The sequence below is a fragment of the Dunckerocampus dactyliophorus genome, chromosome 9 (genome assembly GCF_027744805.1).
Source record: "Dunckerocampus dactyliophorus isolate RoL2022-P2 chromosome 9, RoL_Ddac_1.1, whole genome shotgun sequence".
NCBI lineage: Eukaryota > Metazoa > Chordata > Actinopteri > Syngnathiformes > Syngnathidae > Dunckerocampus > Dunckerocampus dactyliophorus.
This window is the reverse complement of record NC_072827.1, coordinates 4,467,563-4,486,022: the sequence shown is the minus strand read 5'-3', so window position 1 is coordinate 4,486,022 and position 18,460 is coordinate 4,467,563. Positions and strand designations below refer to the sequence as shown.

Sequence of the window (18,460 nt, the reverse complement as noted above, 5' to 3'; positions counted from 1 at the left end):
GGCACCTACTACGACTAGTGTATGATAAACAACTATGCTAACTCTAAACATGGACTTGGAGCAGCTATTTCCAAAAAGGATGTGCTTCTGGTTTCCCAGCATGCTTTGCGACACTATTTTTGTAGTACGTAAATTGCTAACGTATTATTCCCCATAGCCCAAACTGTGTTTACTTACGTTGTGCTGTCGTTTTTGTTTCGGCAACGTGATTGTGGTTAGTGTTGTGTCTAATCCCCTCCCGTTCATTTGCCTACGTGACAAGCTCTACATTTTTGGGTCTTTTAACACAGGCACGGTGGAGCTAGACCTGCACGGCTTCCCTCGCGGCGCAAAGACCGCCAAGTCGTGCAAGGGGGACGTCTTCACGGACGGGACGGAGCGGATCTCCATCTTCCAGCAGAAGCGGTCCAGAGGCTGGTGGCCTTTCAGGAAGTCCGGAGAGCTGACGGTATGCTAAAGCAGAGGCGTCCAAAGGGCAGCTCGGGAGCACCTTGCGCTTGTTTTTGATTTGCCAGTGGCACATTCTAAAAATTCATGAAAAAATGGAAAAATCTGCAGCCATTTTACAAGATTGAAGTCCAAATATTAAGAGGAAATGTTGTAATCTAACGAGAAAAAGACGTAATATTATGAAGAAAAATAATGTTATTTTAGTCGCTACATTTAAATATTGGAGAAAAACAACAAATGAAGCTGTTTTTGAAAACTAGGTTGCAGAAAAAGTTGCAATGTTACAAGAATAACGTCATGGGAATGAAGTCATAATTGCGAGACGAAAAAGAAGGAAGTTAAAAGTGAAAAAAACAAAAATCCAAAAAGTCAAAATGTTAAAAATTCTAATGAGAGAAAAAGCAGCAATTTTATGAGAATAAACTAATATGAGGAAAACTAATGCCATTTTAGTAGCATAGAGGTGAAATCTTAAAGAAGAAAAGTCATTATGAAACAAAGAAAACAAAATGATGTCATTTTTTTAAAAACTGGGAGAAAAAATGAACAGCAAAAGTGGGAGGAAAAAAGCAAAGAGTGCAGTTGATAATAATTTTTCATCTACTGTATGTCACAAAGCTGAGATGTACGACGGAGTATTCCGGCAACACTGGAAAAAAAAAACGGACAATTCGAGAATAAAGTTGGCAATTTACGAGAAAAAAACGTGGGAAATTTACGAGAATAAAGTCGTAATATGCCTCGTGCAATGCCTATTACGACAGAGTGTTAAAATAATCTGAGAATAAAGTCGTCAATTCACAAGATAAAGTGATACATTTCGGAGAAAAAAGTTGTAACGTTATGTTACAGGCATTGTCTGAGGCAGTTATGAAAAGGGGGGACTTAAGTGACCTTTGGCCTTGGGCATGTGGAGGGGACGGGGTAAGGAAGGTGGAAGTGAGATGATGCTAACCCATGCTAATCTGTTTGTGCTCAGCTACTGCTTTGCTCCCACATTAAGAATAAAAGTTTGCCTGAAGCGAGAGGAAAGTTTCCTTCCTTCCTGAAGATCTAGATTCAAGATTGAAGATCGAGGGAAAGGCTTCTTGAGACGTCATCTGTACTTCTGTGAAGAAGGTGTCGGACGTTTCGCTCCTCATCCGAAGAGCTTCGTCAGTGAACTAATAAGTGCTGGTAGCCTAGGCCTTAAATACGGTAAGAGTGGGCAGAATTGGTGTGCCAACACCCTCCTTCTATTGGTTCCTTACACTAAGCCTGGGCGGAGTAGTGGTATAATCCTCTCCTGCCATTAGCACCTCCGATAAAAGGGAAGTGTCGCTCCCTGAGTTGGGTAAGAACGACTCTGATACTGGCTCGTTAGCATCTATTGTTCTGGCTCGACCCTGGCTTCACCTCATTTGCAAGACTAAGAGCTGTGGGTTTTGGAATTTTGGGTTTTGGTAACACAAAATTCCTACCTATTTCAAACCAGTAAATACCCTGAGACAAAAATGAGTGCATCCTAAAGACAAGGCTCCAAACCAAAAACAGAGCAATGTGGTCTATTCCATCCACTGTAAAGATGAGGAATAAAAAGAGCACTACATTGGGGAAACTAAGCAAATGCTCCAAAAAAGGCTTTATCAACATCGCAGGGACAATTCAAGTGGTCCTCAATCAGCAGTACATCTACACCTGAAAGCTACCAATCACTCTTTTCAGGACAGCGAGGTAAAGATTTTGGCCAAAGAAAACAGATGTTTTGAAAGAGGAGTAAAGGAAGCTATTTTTGTCAAACAACAGAACCCATCATTGAATCGGAATGGTGGTTTGAGGTTTAATTTGGACCCTGTGTTCAGCAGGTTACTGAGACCAAAACCCACAGCTCTTAGTCTTGCAAATGAGGTGAAGGCAGGGCCGAGCCAGAACAATAGATGCTAACAAGCCAGTATCAGAGTCGTTCATACCCAACTCAGGGAGCAACACTTCCCTTTTATCGGAGGTGCTAATGGCGGGAGAGGATTATACCCACTCCGCCCAGGCTTAGTGTAAGGAACCAATAGGAGGAGAGTGTTGGCACACCAATTCCGCCCACTCTTACTGTATTTAAGGCCTAGGCTACCAGCACTTGTTAGTTCGCTGACGAAGCTCTTCGGATGAGGAGCGAAACATCCGACACCTTTTTCACAGAAGTACAGATGACGTCTCAAGAAGCCTTTCCCTCGATTTTAAAGGGACAGTTATCAAGCCCAGTGGTATGTATCTTCTACTTCATCTGAGTATGAGCTTTATTTGGTGCGTGAGCGCCACGCACGTTGCAAAAGACTGCAGAATTCTTTTCCGCACATTTCACTGGTGCTGACGTAACATTTAGCGTGCAGTAACCTTTAGTAACGACCGACTCTGCCATGTGTTGCACTCTGACCTCTGCAGGGGAAAGTGGAAGCTGAGTTCCAGCTCGTGACAGGCGAAGAGGCCGAGAAGAACCCGGTCGGCCGAGCCCGCAAGGAGCCGGATCCACTGCCCAAGCCCAAGTATGTTCTAAGCTCCTTGGCTTCTGTTTTCATTTACGGATGAAAAACCAGATCCTTTTCTCAGCTCTGAAACATTTAACACACAAATGACCAATCATCAAGGACCGACTCATCCCAAATGGTGACAGTCCATCCCCAAACAAGAGTTGACAACCTCCATTCCTTCTGTGCCACCCTTTCCCCAAACCCCTCACCAGCCGCCCCGACACCTCCTTCTCGTGGTTCGTCAACCCCTTCAAGTGTTTCTTCCACCTGGTGTGGCGAAACTACAAGAAGTACATCATCATGGCCCTGGTGCTGCTCATCTCAGTGCTCTTCCTGGTTCTGCTGCTCTACACGCTGCCGGGCGCCATCTCTCAAAAGATAGTCAACGGGTGACGCATACACACAAACGCAGCTATTCTTCACATTCTTTCTTTTAAAACTACCATGCTTTTTTTTTAAGTCGCACTTAAACTTTATTGATATCAACAAAGTTATGTTGGGAAGTGGCTGCGTCTGGAAGCAATGGATTTGTCTTGTCTTGTCTCTGGCGGCAACCGACAGAGGACGCCATTTGTCCAAGTTGATGCCTGAAGGTATTGCCATGAAATAGCATTTAAACAAGAAAGGAGGAATTGTTTCACCTAAAAACAGAAATACAAAAAAATTACAAAGATTGCAATAGCTTACACAGTACCAGGGGTGTCCAAAGTGCAGCCCGGGGACCATTTACGACCCCAGTTGTGTTTTTTTATTGGCCTGCGGCACATGATTAAACAAGAAAACCCAGCAAAAATGGGAAAAACTGGGATTAAATGGGAAAAACTGATTTCTTTCATTAAATAGGTTTAAATCTTTGGCATCATAAATGCATGCGCATCATGTCAAGCCACACCACTCTGTCATGACGGCAGGCGGAACCATAGTTTAGTGTCCCCGCACAGTCACACAGAGTCCGCCGCTCTTGAATGACTTTATTCTGACCTGAGCACATCAACAACAGCGCAATTCCAACACCATATACAGTATGTATCTCCAACTCAAACACGTCTCTTGTCCTCCTCGGAACCACACTTCCACACTTTGTCCGGAGAGGAGATGCATTCACGGACACTCAGAAAATCACACTCATCTTTATTGTGCGTGGGGTCTACATAAACACGAAGACAAAGAAAAACAAGAAGTGGATATTCTTGTTATTCACTAATGTAACTCTTGCAGCGGAAGTACAATTTGATGCATTCAAGTATGCTTGGAAATCCCAGAAAACACATCTACACACAAAAAATGTCAATTCAACTTAAATGACGTGGTGTCTTTGAAGTGTGTCTCCAATGCAGTGCTACTATGAAAGAGACTCGTGTTAGGCAGATAGATTTTCAGACATGTGTGCGATCTGTACATTTTCACTTCATTTGGAGCTGTTAATGCATACAAATATGTATACACTTGTGTCCTGTCACTTATCTTTTTGGTCATAAAATACAGTCAAAATGAGCATATTTCACACAAATGGTGATGAATCATTATTCATTCATTTGAATAACATTTTTAATCATTTGACAGTGTTGTAGAATAATAAGAGGCACAACACAACTTGTATGCAGTTGAGGGAAAAGGGATACCCCGTTTATTCCGTTCACCCTTAAATAGACCCAGTGAACAATAACAATGACGTGGATTACCAAACCTCATCCTTCCTTGGCCCTGTTGGCAGGACATTTTGAAATCACATAACATCTGGAACATATCTTGTATAACTTCGGTCACGATGACCTCCCCCTCAGTCACGTAGGCCTGAGTTCAACTGTCTTTCACAGAACAAAAGGTACTCTGGAGTTCACAGGACAAGAATCATTTTACAATATATTCCCCCCTTTTGGGGGTCCCAAACCCCCAAACCAAATAATAATGTCTCTTAGACCCGTCATTTCACCGTCTTCATTTTCCGAAAGAAGTTCAAAGATTAAGTTCGTGGGGATTTTGATGCATGCTTGTCCTGAAGAATGGGCACGGGGAAGTGGGGAACGTGTTATGGGCAGTGATTCGGTGTGTGGCAAGGTCGGGAGAAATGTTTCTGCTCATATCATCACCGCCCAGAGGATTATTGTGCCTCTGTAAGAATGGTGTAGGCCATCTTCAGTCCCTTCTTCGATCATCCGCCGATGATCAGCACGATGTCATCTGGAGGGACCCTTTGTGATGAGGGGCTTCTTTTGCCGAAACGAGGTGGTGACTTGGCACGTCACATGTTGGAGGAGGGCGCTCATCTCACCCCTTCCTCATAGCCTGCCTCCTGGATGGATGTCCTCCCGCACGATCTGGCTCCCTCGATTACAGCCCTCAGGAATGACTCGTCTCGGCTGGCGTGGTCCTCATGGATGGCTCGTCTCGGCTGGAGGGTCCCCTTGGTTGGTATAGCTGACCCTGTGCCAACTACTTATCTAACTGTCTGGTAACTATTATTATTATGAGTTAACTCAATGATCTACCAACTACACCTGTCTATAGAGATAGTATATATGTGTGGCATAAACTGTACTCTGAGTGCTGTGATATAGTGAATATTGAACAGATCACAAATTTTACTCCATGTCTAATTCTTCATGATCTAATGTACTTCTCAGGTAACTCATTGAATAACTGCGTCAGTGTAAACTCACAGCGACTACAGAGTAACTAACCTAGTAAGTGAGTGACATAATCCTGACATGGTAGTTAATGCTAAATAACTGAAATAATACACTTGTTAATAATAACTAACTGGTGTTACTCAGCAGTCCAACACTGACTAACTGTGAGTGAGTGCATTGTTGTTCAGTCCCGCCAAGTCCATTGTCCTTTTATGTCAGTCCTGTCCTTGGCATGGCGGTTTTCCACACGCTACTAGCACAGTTCGTGGAGAGGCCTCAGCGCATTGTGATATACAGTTGGTGGTGTCCAGCTCAAATTCCAGCTCCTTTCCCAATCCCACAGTCAATCATACCTCACGGCTCATTGAGTCCTCTGAGTCGGTGTCATCGTCCTCACGATCGTCCGGATTGGGAAATAGATCAGGCTGCTCGACCACCAGTTGCGCTAGCTGAGCCTCTGCCACTTTGGTAACCGCCAGCGCAGTCATCTGTCTTACAAAAGTCTTAATCAGTACTTTCTTCAGAATGGGTACGATGCAACAAAGTAACAGACATATCACTGTCAAAACTATTACTGCAGTTATTCCAGTTCTTGCCAGGTTAGCACCCCAATGCCCAAGCTTTGTGGTGAACCAGTCAAGTGCCTTTACATCTTTCCCTGCATTTCCTGTCAACTCTTTGCTTAGTTCACTAATTCTAGACATTGCTGTAGTAAAAGATCCTCTTCTGGCCGTGTTCATGGGTATGTAGGTACAACATTGTTCTCCAAACATGTGGCACACTCCCCCCTTCTCAGCAAGCATCCAATCCAAGGCTTGACGATTTTGCCATGACATTTTGGTTGTTTCATGTAATTGTTCTCCGAGCGCTCTGAGGGCTTCATTGGTATAATTAATAAAGCGTTGTTGATTATAATACACGTAATTAATCCATTCCGCATTTTTATTGGGCATAATCCAGATAAATATGGACTCCAGACCAGCCTTAATTTCACTCCTAGCTTTGAATTCCTCTGGAATTCCTCGTGGTTGCCCTATTGCGTCTAGATAGACCCGAGAGTCTGGTATGTATGATCTTTTAAATCTAATGGCACCCTGTGTTTGGAGTACTTCTCGGACACCTTTGTACATTACTTGAACGGGCACTTTCATCCTTACCAATGTGCACAGGCCAATCCATTGCTGAGGCAGAACATTACGCAATATGTCATCTCCACACATCCAATAGCTGTCCGCTACTGCCGTAGATTGTACAGCCAAAAATTGATTATTAGGTATTGTCATTGTTATATTTTGACATGACTGATCATTTGGGCCTGGGTTCTCATACCATACCGGTCTGGTGACAAAAATCGGAATCATGTTTGCGTGTGGAAACCAAGATAGTACCCAAGTTACTTTACACTTCACCGTAGTATTTCCCACATAATTCCCAAGTTGGTTATCAGTCTTAAACCCACCGCTTGCGAAACATTCATACTCTGCCGTTCTATCTACTTTATACTTTGTTGGGGGTCCATCTAAGGCTGTTGTGAGTCCAAACTCAGTGCACACATTATCCTTAGCCCGAGCAGGCAGTGGACTCATTAAATTGTGTGTCTTTTTTGAGCCATAAATTAATCTACATTGTATGGTGCACATTGGTAATGAGAAAAGCCTAATTTTATGATTAGTTGACACGAATCCTCTTTTTTTACATTTCTGCCTTTGTTCATCTGCACATGTTTTGAAACTGTTCTTTTCAGGAATTACAATTGGTAACGCGGTTGGAGCTGCTGAACATGCTATGCATTCCACATTTGTCATTTCCCTGGTTGTGTACCATATCCATTTATACCACCCATTGTATCTGGCTTGTTCCCATTTACTCTCTTCCTCTGTTTCAAAACTTCTTGGTCTACCATTACCAAAATCTGGGTAGTCAACAAAATCTGAATTGTTGTTTCTTGAGTCATAGTTGCTATAGGTACAGTTGTCACAATACTCATCATACAATACAACTGGTTCAGTTGTCATGGTCGTGAACCCTGCAGACGTTGTTGTTACAGCTGATGTCATTTGTACGCTGATTGTTGTGCTTCCACTAGTTGCCTGTGGATTGGGTACTGCAATAACAGGGGTCGGCGCTGCCACATCCATAGATTGTGGAGTGGTTGCTGTTGTGACAAAGTCATGTAGGATCGGCCGAGGCTGCTGGGTTGCAGTAGTGTCAGTGACTTGCAAGGTCACCCCTACTGGAGTGGTCCTACTTTTCCGTTTTATTGGCCTTATTGGCAATTGCACAATTTTACCTCCTGGCGGTTCCGTATAGTACATACTTAGGATGTATGTCTGTTTATCTGGCCATGCTCCCCCTTTTGACTTGTCTACAATTAGATAAAAAGGATAATGTGGTTCTCTCCACTGCGGCTTTAGTCTAACACCCACTTCCCACTGCTGTGGTTTTTGTAGTACTATTAAAGTGCATTGGTCTGATCCCCATTCTGGAGGCTCATCTTCTATTTTAAAATCCACTCCACATATACCCCTACCGAATAGTGACACTGTAAGTGAACGAACATCCTCCACTCTCCCTAGTTGACTGACCTTAATTTTGGCAGTCCATAATTCTGCAAACTCTACATTGTCCCTCCGTTGTGCTGGTGCTGAGTGGCGTATAGTTGCATAGTACTCATCTGTTTCATGTCTTTGGACTTCCTTGGAGGACAGCGTCCCTTCCCCCTTGGTGTGAGACACTGGTATTGCATTCATCAGTGCCCACAACATGCAGCTCACCATCACCAGCAAGTGAATCTTTGGCGTTTGGCGTTCCATGTGTGCTTCCTTTGTTGCTCAACTCCTCCTCTTGCTTGGATTGGGCTGGACGCACCTTGGTGCAGTGGTTTAAATGGTACCACGTCGTGCTCCCTTCCACTTGGACAGCCGTCGGTGTTGCTCGCACCACCTTATAGGGTCCCTCTCGTCTTGGCTCGTGCCACTTTCGCCTGTACACCTTGATGTACACCTGATCGCCTGGCACCACCAGGCCGTCTGACACCTCCGTGGACTCAGGAGCCCTGCTTTTCTCCTGCACATAGATAGCTCTATGTATGGCAGTTAACTGTTTTATATAATCTTTCAGTTCATTTTGCAACTGCTCAAGTGGGGGCCCTTTATAAGGCCCTCTCAAATGTGGTGCTGGCATGGGTCGACCCGTAAGCATTTCATGCGGTGTTAGATGTGTCATTCTGTTAGTCTGCATGCGATAACTCATGAGTGCAAGTGGTAGTGCATCCACCCAATTTAACTTTGTGCTAGCACAAATTTTATTGAGTTTGGCTTTAAGTGTCCCATTTACTCTCTCTACCATTCCCTGGGACTGAGGATGATAGACACACCCCAACCTTTGTCTTATTCGCAACTGTTGTAAGATTCCTTTGGCTACTTTTTGCACGAATGCCGGACCGTTGTCCGAACTTATTTCTGATGGTATTCCAAACCGCGGAATTACTTCTCTTAACAGGAATTTAACAACAGTTTCTGAACTCTGATCTTTAGACGGCATTGCTTCAACCCAACGACTAAATCGGTCAATAACTACTAACATGTACCTCTTTCCATGCACCGATTTAATCATGTCTACATAGTCTAGCACAAGATGTTTGAATGGTCCTTCTGGAACTGGTATGTGTCCAATGGGTGTAGTTATGCCTTTTCTGACATTGTTCTGTGCACAAACTTCACATTGTCCCAAGACTTCATCTATCATTGACTGTAAATATGGTGACCAATATCCTTGCCGTTTTATCTTCCTTACAACTTCCCCCTTTGCACAGTGATCTGGACTGTGCACATCTGATATTAGCACTGTAAGTAATGAGACTGGCGCAACAAGCAGTCCTTCATGTGATCTCCACAGACCTTTTTCATCTTTTGAAGCTCCTCTCTGCTGCCACAAACTGTGCTCACTTAGCCCTGCATTTTGTTGCATCAACACAATGTCATCTGGCGTAGCGACTGGTTCTATTGACACCAATGGAGCCAAAACAGTCACCTGGCTTTTAGAAGCCAATTTTGCTGCTTCATCTGCTGCATTGTTTCCCTGCACAACATCTTCATTTCCTTTCCTGTGTGCCTGACACTTGATAACAGCAAGCCTTGTCGGTTGCATCATCGCCGAAATAAGATCAACTATCTGTTTTTGGTGGTGTATTGGTGAACCATCACTTTTTTTATAACCACGTTGCTTCCACACTGCCCCAAACAAATGACACACTCCATGTGCATACGCCGAATCCGTATACACATTTGCTGTCTTTCCTTTGGCCATTCTGCACGCTTCAGTCAAAGCCTTCAACTCAGCTAATTGTGCAGAGCATGGTTGTATACAACTCTCAGCCTTTATTGTCACAAAATCATTTCCTTCCTGTTTGATAACCGCAAACCCTGCATGGCTGCCAAGGTGATCTCTGTAACACGATCCATCCACAAAGTATGTCACTTCTGCATTTAACAAAGGTGTAGACTCCAAATCTGGTCTTAACTTCGTGTACTTCATTGCCTCTGGCACACACTCATGAGGCTCACCTTCAAAACTGAATGGCATTGTGTCTGCAGGATTTACCGTTGCACACCTTTTAATGGTGACATCTGGATACGTCAACAGTGGCAAGTACTGCAAACATCGAGCCTGCGTTATCACAAACCTATTTTGGTGGATCAGCTCAGAAATTTTATGATGCGTGTATATTGTCACTGGATGTCCCATTGTGATTGTTGATGCCTTCTCATACGCATAATGAACGGCAGCCAACCCTTGATAACATGGTGGCCAACCCTGGACCACATTGTCCAGCTTCGTGCTGTAGTATGCAAGGGGTTGTTTCCTTCGACCACTACAGGTTTCTTGCATCAACACTGCAGATGCGTACATGTTATGTCTATTTGACACGTACAAAAAGAACGGTTTGCCATAGTCTGGTGTTGCCAACGCCGGAGCTGTTTGCATTTCCTGTTTGATTGTTTCAAACGCAATTCTGGACTCATTGGTCCATTTCAGCGGTGACCTCAATGTCTGAGTCTCACCCTCCTTCATTATTCCTCTCAATGGTGCAGTTTTGACAGCATAGTCCACTATCCAGTTTGAGCTGAAACCAGTCATGCCTAGAAAAGTCATCATCTGTCCCACTGTAAGAGGGAGTGGCACTTTGCTCACTCCCTCCAACTGAGAGGGTGCCACTGAGATTGTTCCGTGTGATATAACTCTTCCCAGATACTCGACCTGGGGCTGGCAATATTGTAACTTTGCCCGGGAGGTCTTATGCCCCCCCTCAGCCAACTTCTGAAGTAATTTAATTGAGTCTCTGTGGCAGTCCTCGAGTGTCGGTGCGCATATTAACAGATCGTCAACGTACTGTAACAGGGTGCTATTGAGTTGCAACCCTTCAAGGTCCTCTCTTAACACCTGATTAAACACATGCGGACTATGTTTGAACCCCTGTGGCATTCGAGTATAGCAATATTGTTTTCCTCGATATGTGAACGCAAACAACGGTTGAGAGTCTTCGTGTAACGGAACACTAAAATATGCTGAGCACAAGTCTCTTACTGTGAAAAACTTAGCTTCAGGTGGAACATTTGTCAAGAGAGTATGCGGATTTGGTACTTCCACTGGACTATCCTGGACGATCTCATTCACTGCTCGCAAATCATGTACCAGCCGGTACTTGGATTTGTCTGCTTTCTTCACAGGTAGTATTGGCGTATTACAAAAACTGTGTGTCTCAATTAATACTCCCGCTTTCAGAAGCCCTTCAATAGTTTGGCTTATACCTTTCTCTGCCTCTAATTTCAGAGGGTACTGTGCGCGTCTTGGAAGTTTCATGTTTGGTTTAAGCTCCACTCTAACAGGGTTTGCTGACTTCACTAACCCTACATCTGTTTCATGTTTTGACCATAGATTTTCTGGGACGTGTTCGAGCATTTCTTGTTTTAAGTCACTCTCACCTTCACGGATTTGCGGCATCTGTGGTACGTCAAATGAAGTGATGATCACTTCTTTTGGTTTTGAAACCATATGGGTACCACACAAAATTTTTATCTTTGTCTCATCTGGCGACACAAAAATTAGTGGATTTTCAGTCGCATTCCAAGTTATTTTGGACGCATTTTTCATCATTGGCCCCAAATCCTTTGACGCAAAATTTTCGTTAACCAACAAAGTTATGTGTGGTGCCGAATTGGGCACGTTATACCATTGTGCCAGGAAAGGATTTGACTCAACGTTAAACGCTGCACCCTCTTGCCCAATTATGATATACTCTGTTGTCAATGACACCGTCAGGCCTTCAGTTTGTGTTTCCCACTTTTCTTCAAAGATTTTGCTACATGATGGATCAAAATAGACTGTGCAATGGTATTCAGACCGTGGTTTTGACGCTTTTGGAATTTGAGCACAGATGTACTTTTCCCACTTTTGGAAAGCCTGGAGCACTGGTTCTGATATATCTCCTAACCAGTATACTTTTGCACGTGCTGTCTGAACATTCATTTGAAACTTTTCCTTCACTCTATCTACTTTCACTCCCTCAGGCGTACAAGAAATGTTTACATTCAGCTTGCATAGAGCATCTCTTCCTAGTAAATTTACTGGTGTCTGCTCAGATACCAGAACTGGCAATGTCGTTGTTTCGCCCTCCATTGTTAGCTGAACTGGAGCCGTCATAGGTATTGTTTGAAGCTTTCCCGAGAATCCTACTGTTTTGACAAATTTGTCAGACATGGGGAGGTGTGAGGCGTAACTTGGACCTACACAAGTGTAGGTTGCTCCAGTATCGACCAACATTGGTATTTGTTTTCCTTCGATTTGAACTTGAACTACTGGTTCTTTTTTAGTTATAGATGTTACTATTGGCAGCTGACCTTCCCCTGCAGGATTCTCTGGGCACCCCTAATAACCATAATTTGGACCTCCCCACGGGTTGACTGGACCCAAATATGGCTGTTCTGAATTTGGACCTTGGCTCAATGGTTGTTGAGGTTGTTGATCTCCATAGCCTCCTTTGACCCAATTAGGCGCCGGCCATGGATTGGTTGGACAGTTCTGTCGATTGTGTCCTTGCTGTCCACATCCCCAACAGACTTTGGGAAGTACTTGCGGAAGGGTAGCTTGTTGTTGCGACCTCCTTCTTGATCCATCTTTTCGGCCCATCTGATATTGCCTTCCCCTTTGCGACGCTTGATTTGTTCTTGGTTGAGCATATACATTGATGACAGGTGGCGCTTGAACTGGTGGTACTGTTGTTGGCACTGGAGCTGGAGGTGGAGCTGGAGATGGCATTACGGGTGCCTCCACACTTGGCTTTGCATCCCCGACTAAGGCTTGAGCTTTCTTTTTGTTCTTGCTTGACAGTTCCCCAAGTTGCAACTGGGCAACCTTTCTTTGAACTTCTTGGTCTTGCTCTTTCAGCCGTTGTTCATCTCGTCTGTATTTTTCAATAGCATGTATTACATGCTCACAGAACTCCCTGTGTGACTTTGACGTCAGTCCCACAACATCCTCCAGTCTACTTTTTACTGGAGTTGGCATGGCTTCAACCACTGCTGTTCTGAATAGTGTGGTCATCAGTGGGCTATTTCCAACTTCTTCCTCAGTCTCTTGCTTCCACCGTTTGAGCTGACGGCTGATATACTCGGCAGGGTTCTCCGTTTCCGTAAGTGGCTGTCCCTTCAGGGCCTTGGGATCAATCTTGATCGGATACTCCCTTCGCAGTGTCCCCCACAAGTCTCTGCGATAAGGATTGAACTCAATACCATCCGCTTCAGGATTTTGCATCCATCGATGGCCACTTAGATATAGCACATTTTCCATTGTTGGTATCCCCAACACTCGTGCCCACACAGCCTTGATATCTCCAAGCGCCAGTATTTTACCCACTGTTTCTTCTTCAAACGCCCTTATCCATTTGCTGGCCCCCTCATGGATACCAGGCAGCCTGGCGATCAACCCCTCAAGATCAAGTGTTTGCCAAGGAATATACTGTCCCTGTGTTCCTTTTATTAATATTGGCAATTGATGAGCCGGATCGGTATACCTCTCTGGAGGGTGTATGCCAGGCCTGTATCTGAGATCATACTTTCTGTTTTCCTTGCCATTTGCAGCAAAGGTAAGACTTCCCCCTAAGACTTCTCTTTCTTCTGCCTCTTGGACTCCCTCTGGATAGCTTACTCTTCTTTTTACTGGTATAGCACTACTTACTCTTTCTACTGCTCCTTTTTTCCTCTCTTCCTGTTTTTCTTCTGTAGCCTTATTTTGTACATATTTTTCATTAACATCATCTATCTCATCCTCAAGTTCTTGAATTATAGTCCTTTCCTTTTGTCTTTCTAAGTCCGAGTGCTCCAGGTTCAGCCAATATGAGTGTCCATCCTTTCTTGTCATCTCTTTAAGCGCTTGATCTTTTTCAGCATAACAATCCAGTACTTGTGACTTTTTTGGTTTTGCACCCTTCCTGTCTGTGCTGCAGTATTGTGGTGGATTTTTCAGCCTTCCAACTGGTGAAATAGGATCTTGTTTGTTGTCATCAAAATCAACATCTCCTGCAACTTCGACAGTTCCCGTAATAAAAGGATAAAGGCCAGACGGAGCCACTGCAGCGAACTGACTATTACCCTGCATGTTTTTGTCCATATTTCTGTTTTTTATTTTAAATCCATCGTCGCCTTTAGCTCTAAACAGTTCACGATTCTTTTTCATTGTTTTTCGGAACATTTCACCTTCCTTTCTGAACAACTGTATAATTTCCAATTCCTTTTCTCTTTTCTGTTGTCTTTTGTTACTTTTGTCTTTGGGTTTATAGTCCTTTATTCGGACTTCCATGTCATCACACAAACTCACATCAAATGTTCCACCTTCAGGCCAACTTGGATTTAAGCTTTTAGTGCGTTTTGTCCACTTTTTAGAGACCTTCTCGATGTCATCCTTCCTTTTTGGGTATTTTAACCCTAAAATCGTTGTCGAAGGAATAGCCATTTTGAGTATTTCAACTTTCAAGACAGAAATTAAAATAAATGTTATTGTTTGTTCTGTCACAAAAATAAGTTATTTTGCAAAAGTATCTTAAACTCAGACTGCAATTTTATCACAATGTTATTTGATGAGTATTGTCTTTATTCACTTTCAAAGTTAAGTCTTTATACACTAGCACACCACATTAAAATGTTTTAAACTTAAACACCAACATGACACTTTCCATAAATGCTGTACAGTTCAGAACCACAGCTTGCAGAAACTCTCCAATCTCATAACACAAAAAAAAAAAAAAAAACTCTTCCACTGGCTGACTTGTTCTTCCAACACTCAGAGGGACGGCTGTAGCCACTCCCCTTGTGTCCCCTCGCTCAACACCTCCTTCAGTTATTCACTTCACATCCGGTCACTGGCAGAACCACACAGCTTGACAAGATTCACTAAGTTCAAAGTAATGCAAAACAAAGTCTCAACAGACTTATCACACAGCAAATTGCACACAATTTTCTTCTCAATTCAACCACTGCAATTCTGTCCTTTCAGCTAGTTCATATCCCCCACTACAGAGCAGACAACGTTATGACGCACTTTGAATTTCTCTGGGACCACACCCAAGATAGCCTCACTCCAGTGCAACCCACAACAAATTAACATTGGCACAAATAACACAACTAGGCAAGATGCACTACACTCAATAACAGCCAAATGCAGCACCTCCAGCAACAGACACAAAGATGACACACAAACTGCTTTCACTTCAACTATGTGTAAGGTTGACCTTTTTGTTGTTCCAGAAGAGATCATTCAAACAAAGGATGAATCTATGAACATTTCTCACAATACGTTTTTAACCGCACTTCTCACTTGCGTGTGTGGCAATTTTCAGCTATTTACACTGGCTAACGTTACTGTCTTGCGACTAAGATGATTAATCTTATAGTTATTTTCTTTTGAGGGTTACAAAGCACAGTTTGTCCTCAGCTGACCTTCGTTCACACACTCACTCACTCAAGACAGTGAAAAAACACACACAAAAAAAAACAACGCTGAACGCTTTACAGAAGAGGTGAGACAGTCAGCCACACACACACACACACACACTTGAAGTACTGTATATGCCAATTGGATTTTAGAATTTTAGTTACATACAACAAATAACAAAATTTTAGTGCACTTCAAACCAAACACACAAGTTAAGCAATCCAAATGATTGCTTCACGCCTTAATCTCCTCCAGTTGTTATAGTTTAGGTATGCATTAATATACTCATGACTGACCTTGTCCGGCTGACTAGGACTGCAAGACTGTTCTAGAGTTACATCACAAAGTAGACAATAAGAACTACTTTATTGTAATTCCGCATGTGTAATTTGAGTATGCTTCTCTACTTGTTAGACGTGATTTGCTTCACGCATATTATATAGGCGCAGCCTTTGCTCTGTAGTTGGTCACCTCCTTTGCGCGTTCGGAGGGTCGTAACCACACAGACTTAGCGCGCAGTGAACGAACTCTGCGTTGTATAGGGTACCTCGCTCTACCAATTGCAGTCGGCCTTATATTTAGCCCTTAATTTTTCCTCCATGAATGAACTCCCGGACTAAGAGTTGCTGCAGCATAAATTGTCGACCTCACACACACACACAAAGCCGGCACAAGCCTGTACTCTTTTCCTTTACTCAACACTTCTAAAGTACGCCAATCATGCTGTAACACAGCTGGACTCGAGTCATTTTAGTAAAACACACAAAAAGTTTTTCCCACTCTAAAGTGAGGGCCACATTTTGTGTGAGTGTTCCCCACCCCCAATCTGCAGTTGTTATTACAAGGTAATGCACTAACAACAGGCTCTCTTATTTGGAGAAATTTTAACATTAATGCTCATTAGTTACCCCCATTACTGCACCACACTGTCAAACCAAATGGTAAGAAATCTTACCTGTTTTTACGGCCGTTGGTTTGCAATATGGTGCAGGTCAGAAGGCCACGAGCATCAACGTCTTTCCTTCCAATCCTGTTCGTGACGCCAAATGTTGTAGAATAATAAGAGGCACAACACAACTTGTATGCAGTTGAGGGAAAAGGGATACCCCGTTTATTCCGTTCACCCTTAAATAGACCCAGTGAACAATAACAATGACGTGGATTACCAAACCTCATCCTTCCTTGGCCCTGTTGGCAGGACATTTTGAAATCACATAACATCTGGAACATATCTTGTATAACTTCGGTCACGATGACCTCCCCCTCAGTCACGTAGGCCTGAGTTCAACTGTCTTTCACAGAACAAAAGGTACTCTGGAGTTCACAGGACAAGAATCATTTTACAATACTTTAAATGTATATCAAGTTCTTATTAGCCTTTTTACTACGTAAAAAAAAACAAAAAAAACATTAAAAATATCAAACGTGCCGCCCTGCGCCATTACATTTTCTGTATACGGCCATCGGTGGAAAAAGTTTGGACACCTCTGACGTATACAGTGGAACCTCGGTTAGTGTCATTAACACGTTCCAGAAGGTTTGACTATAACCCGAACGTACCCTAAACCCTTTCCATGTTTCCCAGAAGAAACTATGGAAACCCATTTCATTTGTTCCACAAAGCCAACAACACAATTAAAACACGTTTTTGTGGTTTTACAAGGAGTTTGACATGCAGAAAACTATTCAAAATTGCACTTAAATGATGCATGAAAGGGATGGTTTTGTGATTGGATGTTAAAGTTGAATTGCTTGTGCATTTAGGTACGGTGATGCTTGTATTTTGTCAATAATTGCCTCTAAAATGCTTGACGATGAGACCGGAAGTGGCGTCACGGTTCAAACGTTATGCTCGGAAGCTCTGTCACTAGGCAATGCGTACCGGAAACGCAATCGGTGCCACGCATGCGCGAGGACTACGTCACTTACTTCTTTAGCAATTGTTTTTCTGTGGTAATTAATATTTTTTAAACGTAGGAACATAAATGATCAATAACCATACTTAATATATGTAACATGTTGGGAGGTTATTACTTGGTTAGCATGCAGTTGTTTCTGTCGTCTTATTACATCCACCAAGACTGAGCTACGTAAAAACGTACGCCATGCACGTAGCGCAAATGTAAACGTCATGTCCAGTTATACACAGGTTGGGCCAATAAAATGTTACCACTTTTTAGTCATACAGAAACATCAAATTAACATTTGATACCAAAGGTTTCCCCACTTTGTCTCTTGTTTTCTAAACAGTTCAATAATTGCGAAAAACATGTTCAATCCACGCTCCTCTTCTGTGGATTACAGATGTAACACGCACATCGAAGTTTGTGATGACATTGCCACACATCTCAAGAGGGATTCTCAGAATTTCCTGACGGATGTTGGTCTTCAGGGCCTCAATGGTCTGTGGGTTGTTGCAGTACACTCTCTCCTCACAGAATGTGTGGCAATGTCCTCACAAACTTCAATGGCTACATTTACATGCAGTCAAAAAAACCCATCATAACCGGAATATTAGCAATAACCCGGTTGCACACGGCCATGTAAACACCAATAAATTCCGATTTTTAAAAACCCAAATATTACCCCCGGGTTACTTACTCCTTTTCTAACCCGAAAAATGCCTTTTTCAATAAACGCTGGCAGATTGGTTTGGCTGGCACTATTATAATGCTGTGTCTTTTGAATGCATTTCGTGTTGTCGTGTGTTTTTTAATGTCACTGATTTTGGCATAAAAGTCTGCCTTACAATAGAGGCAGTTTTGCCCTTTTACCGTCGCCGATACATGGCTTTAACCAACTTTTAAAATCAGGGATTACCTGTACTTTTGGGTGTAAAGCTTCGACTGGGACATGTTGAGCTAGCGAGATCAAGACACAGAGGCACGCAGT

General features: G+C 43.1%; 2 protein-coding genes across 11 annotated transcripts in view; one reads left to right on the top strand and one right to left on the bottom strand.

Moving 5' to 3' along the window:
• Positions 1–15,631, top strand: part of fer1l6 (fer-1 like family member 6) — a 71,333-nt gene extending 55,702 nt beyond the window's left edge. For all 10 annotated transcript variants that reach the window (XM_054788168.1, XM_054788163.1, XM_054788164.1 and 7 more), the window contains 3 exons: positions 291–448; positions 2,866–2,966; positions 3,164–15,631. In XM_054788168.1, the coding sequence (XP_054644143.1) occupies positions 291–448; positions 2,866–2,966; positions 3,164–3,344 (440 nt within the window). In that variant the 3' untranslated portion in view covers positions 3,345–15,631. The remainder of the gene's footprint in view (positions 1–290; positions 449–2,865; positions 2,967–3,163) is intronic.
• LOC129188106 (uncharacterized) lies at positions 3,973–16,909 on the bottom strand. Its single transcript, XM_054788172.1, has 2 exons — positions 16,524–16,909; positions 3,973–8,647 (listed from the first exon to the last, which is right to left on the bottom strand). Exon 2 carries the CDS (start codon positions 8,392–8,394, stop codon positions 5,929–5,931), a length of 2,466 nt encoding a protein of 821 aa, XP_054644147.1. The 5' UTR covers positions 8,395–8,647; positions 16,524–16,909; the 3' UTR covers positions 3,973–5,928.
• Between the last annotated feature and the right edge of the window lie 1,551 nt (positions 16,910–18,460).